Source organism: Papio anubis, chromosome 3 (genome assembly GCF_008728515.1).
Source record: "Papio anubis isolate 15944 chromosome 3, Panubis1.0, whole genome shotgun sequence".
NCBI lineage: Eukaryota > Metazoa > Chordata > Mammalia > Primates > Cercopithecidae > Papio > Papio anubis.
Genome location: NC_044978.1, coordinates 183,280,231 through 183,287,368, shown reverse-complemented (window position 1 = coordinate 183,287,368; position 7,138 = coordinate 183,280,231). Strand labels below are relative to the sequence as shown.

At 59.4% G+C, this 7,138-nt stretch overlaps 1 protein-coding gene across 2 annotated transcripts; it reads right to left on the bottom strand.

Moving 5' to 3' along the window:
- Nucleotides 1–1,628: 1,628 nt before the first annotated feature.
- On the bottom strand, nucleotides 1,629–6,953 carry TMEM129 (transmembrane protein 129). 2 transcript variants are annotated; one of them, XM_003890902.5, is made up of 4 exons: nucleotides 6,574–6,953; nucleotides 3,779–4,238; nucleotides 3,141–3,300; nucleotides 1,630–3,060 (listed from the first exon to the last, which is right to left on the bottom strand). In XM_003890902.5, exons 1-4 carry the CDS (start codon nucleotides 6,776–6,778, stop codon nucleotides 2,812–2,814), a joined length of 1,074 nt encoding a protein of 357 aa, XP_003890951.2. In that variant the 5' UTR covers nucleotides 6,779–6,953; the 3' UTR covers nucleotides 1,630–2,811. The 2 variants fall into 2 exon arrangements, with proteins under 2 accessions (XP_009200256.2, XP_003890951.2); XM_009201992.4 differs by lacking the exon at nucleotides 3,141–3,300 and having other exon boundaries at nucleotides 1,629–3,060.
- Between the last annotated feature and the right edge of the window lie 185 nt (nucleotides 6,954–7,138).

Genomic DNA, 7,138 nt, shown 5'->3' with positions numbered 1-7,138 from the left:
ATAAGAGCCCACAGTGATGGACCACTTCTGGCCTGTGTAGAACCTCATTATAATACATTGAAATGTTAAGTCTCCACCCCAAAGTGAATGTGGATTATGTTTGCTCAGGATGCAAGCGTCAGGACTGCCTTCATGAATATTCATAGATCCTGTCACCTGCTGAATATGCATGTTTAGCCAACCCATTCAGCATAAAGCTCCTGCCCCAACCCCTCCTCCTCCTCTGAAGTGCCCGTCTCTGGTCTTGGCCGGAGGCTGTGCTTTCCAGTCTGAGGGATGGCCACCTTGCAGGCTGTAACTTTTTTATTTTTTTGAGACAGTCTCACTCTGTTGCCCAGGCTGGAGTGGAGTGGAGTCTCGGCTCACTGCAACCTCTGCTATCCGGGTTCAAGCGATTCTCATCATCAGGCTGTAACTTTTCGGAAGAAATAAAGTCTCCTCTAAGTTAACAGCACACAGCCAGAGTCCAAGTGCCTGGGAGCCCTAGGGCCTGGCACACAGTCAGGGTCTGTAACAGCCCCTCAGTAGATGCTCACTAGTCTCTGTCATTGGTTAAAGCAGTGCCTGGTTGTGTATGCAAAAGAATGCTAGTGAAAGCACCACACTGGAAAGAATCTGAAGACACTCAGAGCGCAGGAAACTAGAGCCCACTGTCATATCTTTCAACAGGATTACGTGTACTATTTCTCCAAGAACTGTCCTGTAAGTCGAGAAGCAGAATGGGGAAAACGGCAGCAAGCACTCACTGTCCAGTTGCTGGGGTGATCACCCGAGGTCCCAGTGCTGTGGGGAACCCCGGGTGCCGCCTTGTCTGCCCTAGGTGCTCAGCTGGCAATTGCTGGGCCACCCTGACCCACAGTGAGGTCAGTAGAGACAGTCTCATGTCCTCACAGGAGGCAGCTGCAAACATAAGTGAACCGGAAAGGCTGCTCGCTCCTTGGCTACCCACGTGTCCACACATCAGTTCCTGAATCTGGAAGGAGCCACAGTGGTGACCACACAGTGACTTCCCCCAGGATGTGTCTCTGCCCCTCCTGCCCTGCTCCTGCAGATGGCCCTGGGTTGGGGGTTGTCAAGACCCCAGAGTCCTCAAACTAGAAATCAGCGAAGGTTCCTACTGTACCCGCCTCCCAACCAAAGGGTTTTTTCCTCCTTATTCTGAGCAAAGCACGCCATGCGCACAATTCCACCTCTAAGGTGGCTCCTCCAACACCCCCAGGCCATTCTCCAACTATGACCAAAGTTTGGTTTTAATATCGGGCCACACAAAACACAGTACATCACTTCAGAGTACATTTTATTAAATATGGTGTCATTTGGCTACAATAGGTTTGTCTTTATAAAACTAAGTTACTTCTTTTGTAGTAAAAACAACCCCAACCCACTGCCCCTCTTTGGCAGCCCTTAAAACTCAGGATCGGCCGGGCACGGTGGTTCACACCTGTAATCCCAGCACTTTGGGAGGCCGAGGCGGGCAGATCACGAGGTCAGGAGATCGAGACCATCCTGGCTAACACGGTGAAACCCCGTCTCTACTAAAAATGCAAAAAATTAGCCGGGCGCGGTGGCAGGCACCTGTAGTCCCAGCTACTCAGGAGGCTGAGGCAGAATGGGGTGAACCTGGGAGGCGGAGCTTGCAGTGAGCTGAGATGGCGCCACTGCACTCCAGCCTGGGCAACAGAGCGAGACTCCGTCTTAAAAAAAAAAAAACAAATAAACAAAAAACTCAGGATCAAGGCTAGGTCTGGCTCCCAGCCACGGCCCTTGCTGCCTTCACCTGCTGAGTGTTCCAGGAAGCCTCCCAAATCCCAAGGGTCAGGCCACCTGAGTCCATCACCTCTGCGTGAAACAGCCAAGCCCAGGGGCTTTGGGGCCGCAGGTGTGAGGCCCCTCCAGTAGCCACGGCTGTGTCAGGGCTGTGCCTGGGGCCTGGCCAACGTCTCCCCTCCCCTTGAACCAACAGGAATTGGGCAAGACACTCACCCGAGCCTTGACCACATGGGGCGTGTACCCCCTTCTGAGCCTGGGAGACGCTGGGGGAGTGGGCAGCCTGTGCTGGACCCTGGTGGGCTTGTGTTCTGGATGTCACTATGGCACTTTGGTCCTCAACCCCCACCCCTACCCAGGAGTCTGAGGCCTCAGCCTTCCCTGGACTTGTTGGGCAGCAGAAGGCACCAAGGACAGGATGAGAACCCCTGAGGGGCAGCCCCACAAATGAGGGCACTCTGACCTGTCCTTCCATTGCCACCCCACCCAGGAATGGCCCTCAACTGGCCACAGCCACCAGGAAGCCCCAGGACTGCTCCCACACCACAGCGGTGCCCTCTTCTCTATCCCACCCTTGGGACCTACCCAGGGTTCTCCAGGCAGCCAGGGGCCAGCTCCAGGACAGGGCAGGAGAATGCAGATCTGGGTCTGGCATGTAACTGAGGGGGGTGTGCTCCAGGGAAGTAAGGCAAATGGCCCAGGTGACGACCACCTGGGGTAGACCGAGGGTCTCCAGGGAATGGCTCGGGGGCAAACGCTGTGTTGTGTGTGTGCAGGATCTGCCCCCAGCAGCAGGAAGGGGGCAGAAGGGAGGCAAAGAGGAGGTACCCAGGACTTGTACCCTGGCTGCCAAGCAGGGTGGGGTGTTTTCATGAGGATTGCTTTTAACCAAAAGTCCTCAGCCTTCTGCAGACCCAGGGCAGAGGTGAGTTGCTCCAGATCATGTGCTTTAAGTAGAGCCCTTTACCAGCCAGGAGACCCAGCCACCCCCTTCCCCGCCCCGTGGCTGGGGGGACACAGAGTCACCTCAAGGCCCCAGCCCACTCAGCGCACAGTGCACACATCCAGGATGCAGAAGCGTGCGCGGCAGGTGGGGCAGGGCACGCGGCTGGCCAGCCAGGTGTCAGGGCGCAGGGGGTCCTGGCGGCTGGCGAACCACTTGCCCATGCAGGTGAGGCACCACATGGGGCGGCAGTAACACTGCTGGCACTCGCCTGCGGCTGCCTCCTGACAGGTCTTCACCAGCTTCACGCTGGCACGCGTCTGCATGCAGCCTATGCAGGCCTCCAGCTCCTGCGGGCAGGTGGAGCGTCACCAGAAGCCCAGGCAGACACCTGTGGGCACCCACCCATCCACCTGGCCCAGGCCCCCACCTGGCTGCTGGGCACTGAGTAGGCCGGGTTGACCTCTACCAGGGAGGCAAATGTCTCCAGGAACAGGTCGCCCAGGCTCTGGTGGATGACCACGTGGGCTGCCCTGCGGATGGGTGCCCGGAGTTTCTCGCAGAGCTCCCCGTACTCAGTGGAGTTCAGCCTGCAGGGAGGAGAGCTGCTGGGGCCCTCTGTAGGGCAAAGGGAGGGGGAGATGGAGGCCATACCCCAAGGAGTGACAGGGCAGCTGTCGCACCAGGACCAACCAGGAGAGATGGCCCTAAGGCCAGAGCCCAGGGACCCAGTGCCAGACGGCCCAACCTGGGCATGGGGCAGACCTAGGAGCAAGGCAGCTGTCCAGCCTGAGGGCTGCACTGTCCTGAGTGCTCCCCAAGAATCTGGGGGAGACGGCTCCAGGGAGAGTGGAAGGGGAGGCCAAGAGTGCAGGGGGGCCCGAAGGAGGGCTATGCAGGAGGGCTCAGTGACGGGTGTCTCGTGGACACCTTGCCTGGTGTCACACAAGTCCATGAGTGCTGGAGTCCACACCGGCTACGCCTAGCACCTCCCAGGGGTCATGGCGCCAGAGCCTGGCTCTGGCCTGCCGCGTGCCCTCTGCACCCCCGCAGGCACCACACTCTTACCGGATGTCAAAGGCCTGCACGGCAGGGTTGGCGCTGGCCACACGGATGGTGAGGAGCTGCACGGGCAGGTTCGAGTCTGGCGAGAGCTCGTGCTGCCGAGACTCCGTCACAGTCAGGTGCACGTCCTGCTGCTGGGCCACATGCACTCGGTAGGTGGTCACCTTCATCACCCACACGTCTGTCACAATCACACGGGCACCTGGTGCGCCGGTGGCAAACTTGTCAATCCGCCGGAACTCAGTGTTGATGGAGGAGGCAACAGCCTGCCAGCCCGACTGTGGGAGGGCATAAAGTGCCAGGGTGCGTGCCAGTGGGTGGCGGGCCCACCGGTCACGGGACCAGTAGTAGATCAGGATGCAGGCGACGGCGGGGAGGGTCACGGCCAGCAGCAGGAAGAGCCGCCAGGCGGGGGAGTGGAACCGCTTTTCTGAAGCCGCAAGGCACATGCCCACATAGTAGCCTGCAAAGGACAGGGTGAGCCTCAGGAGAAAGTGGGTGCCAGGCCGCTGTCCACCCCCACACAACCCTGGGCCCGGCCCTCTGCCCGGGTTCCAGGGTCAGCTCCCAGGGTAAGTGGGTTTTACCCACTCTGCACTTCCCTAGCCGGCCCACTCTGTCCCTGCCTGTGGCAATGGCAGGATATATTAGGGGAAAAGGTTTTTAATTTGCTGCTTTAGTTTCATACAATATGTAAATATTGAAAAAACTACAAAAGCCTAGAAAGAGAAAAATAAACACAATGAAGTGTCCCCTCAGGCAGAGCTGACCCCTGGCCTGCCCAGGGCAGCTGCCTGGACAGGATCTCAGTCTCTCAATCTCACCAGCTCTGAGAAGGCTGGTCAAATGTGGCCCATCCCAGAGCTGAGAAGTTGTGTGTGAGAAAGGAAGCAAGTGTCAAAGAATGATGGGACACGTCCAGAGGACACAGGCCAGCTTCAGGGCCCTGCTGGCCAGATCGGGGACAATTTGAAGGTCCAAATAAGCAATGGAGACGGTGAGGAGTTGCACTAGCAGCTTCCAGTTGGCAAAAAGTAATAGTCCACATTTGGAGTTGGCCCAGTCACTGCATTTCAAGGTAATGTGACATATAACAATAGGTTACTGGGGCTGGGTGGCTCACGCCTGTAATCCCAGCACTTTGGGAGGCCCAGGCGGGCGGATCACAAGGTCAGGAGATTGACACCATCCTGGCTAACACGGTGAAACCCCGTCTCTACTAAAAAATACAAAAAAATTAGCCGGGCCTGGTGGCGGCGCCTGTAGTCCCAGCTACTCGGGAGGCTGAGGCAGGAGAATGGTGTGAACCCAGGAGAGGAAGTTGCAGTGAGCCAAGATCGTGCCACTGCACTCCAGCCTGGGCGACAGAGTAAGACTCCGTCTCAAAAAAATAAATAGGCCGGACGCTGTGGCTCAAGCCTGTAATCCCAGCACTTTGGGAGGCCAAGACGGGAGGATCACAAGGTCAGGAGATCGAGACCATCCTGGCTAACACAGTGAAACCCCGTCTCTACTAAAAAATACAAAAAACTAGCCGGGCGCGGGGGCGTGGGCCTGTAGTCCCAGCTACTCGGGAGGCTGAGGCAGGAGAATGGCGTAAACCCGGGAGGCGGAGCTTGCAGTGAGCTGAGATCCGGTCACTGCACTCCAGCCCGGGCGACAGAGCGAGACTCCGTCTCAAAAAAAAAAAAATAAATAAAATAAATAAATAAATAGGTAACTAATACCTAATAAAGCTTGAAAACTTTCAAACTAAGTTAAAAATAAAAAGAGCTTGACATCCAGCTGTGAGGTCAGCTGTGCTGTCTGCTCCAGGTGTGGCCGCCATGATTCACTTGTGGTCCCTCACAGGCGTCTGGGGAGGGTGCAGTTGGAAGGGATACAGAAACCCACCCAGTAGCCCTCGAAAGCGGCCTGGTCAGGACCCTAGCCCCACTCACCCCCATCCATCTCCCAAGTGGGCCCCCAGCCCATCCTCTCCATGAGGCAGGCCTGGGCGTCTCCACCCCACACCTGCCTCCAGCTCCCCCGGGCCCGGGCAGCTGCATGCTCACACCGGGATGTGGAGGGTCACCCCTCTTGTTTCCCCAGAGCGGCAGACCTGGTCAGCCACTGGCCATTTGTCCTCCCAGAGCTGCGTCTGCCCCTGTGTCCTCCAGAGGTCCCCCCTTGAAATCCCTTTCCAGCCACTGCACCCCCCATCTCCCACCTGTCTGTCATCCAACTGGCTGAGACGGGGACCTTCCAGAGCCCCAGTTACCACCTGGGGCCTAGCCCAACACCCCCCGGACAACTCTGAGGGTCCCACCTGCACAGAGGCCCTCCTCAGCCTCTGCCCCTGTGGCGCCCCCAAACTGGAACTGCCTCCAAATCCGCCTGTTCTCCCCACACCCACCTTCCAAGGCCTAGAGCAATGCCACCCTCCACACAGTCCCTCCGACCCCTTCTGTTGGACTCAATCAACAGTTGCCTTCTCCTGGCCACTGCCCGCAACCACGACAAGCAAAGGCTGCTTGGCCTTGGAACCCCCAGGCATGTGACGGTTCAGGACTTGGTGAGCCGGGGCATCCCCTGCCCAAGGTTCTGTACTTGGGTTCCCGTCACCTGCAAGCCAGCGCTGGCGGCGCCCCTAAGCGCGCTCAGCCCACGCCGCGGTCCCTCTGGATGAGGACCGGCGCCTCTCCCCAGTTGCGCCCAGGCGCTTTCGGGGCCTCGGCGAGCTGGCGGAGGCCTCCTCCTGACCTCCCAGCAAGCCCTGCGCAGGAGAGGACGCGGCTGGCCGGCCGGAGCAGCCTCACCGAGCGGCAGCAGCGAGTGGCACAACAGCGTGGCGGCCGTGCGGCGCAAGTGGAAGGGCACGAAGGCGGCGTCCTCGCTGCCCAGCCAGCCCGACAGCAGGTTCTGCACCGTCAGCCCCGCCGCGTGGAACTCGTTAGGCGTGAACACAAAGCACACGGCGAACACCAGATAGGCGAGAGTGAAGGTCACCTCGGGGCTGTCCATCGCGCCGCCGCCGGGAAGCTGTCCGGCGAGGACCCCGCCCCCGGCGCGGGGAAGAGGCCGCAGCGCCCAGACCCCGACCTGTCGGTTGCGGCAGCCGCCACCCGGCCGCCCGCGGGGCACTCTAGGAGATGGAGTCCCGCCGCCCGGCCGCCCGCGGGGCGCTCTGGGAGATGCAGTACCCGTGAGGGTGCGGCCTCTCTTCAGGGCCCGCCCTGGAGGCGGCACTGCACCTGGTCTCAATGCACAGCTGGGGAAACTTAGGCCTGAGCCAGCGGCTCTCAGTCCCTGGCCACGAAGCCCCGCCCAGTAGCGTCAGCTGCAGAACCCGAAATTCGTGCGGCGACGGCGAGCCAGCGGTCT

Coding starts and splice junctions, on each gene's coding strand:
- TMEM129 (XM_003890902.5), bottom strand. CDS start 6,778: ATGGACAGCCCCGAGGTGACCTTCACTCTCGCCTATCTGGTGTTCGCC. Junction 4,239..6,573: donor CCACTCGCTGCTGCCGCTCG/GTGAGGCTGCTC, acceptor TGTCCTTTGCAG/GCTACTATGTGGGCATGTGC. Junction 3,061..3,140: donor ACTCAGTGCCCAGCAGCCAG/GTGGGGGCCTGG, acceptor ACCTGCCCGCAG/GAGCTGGAGGCCTGCATAGG.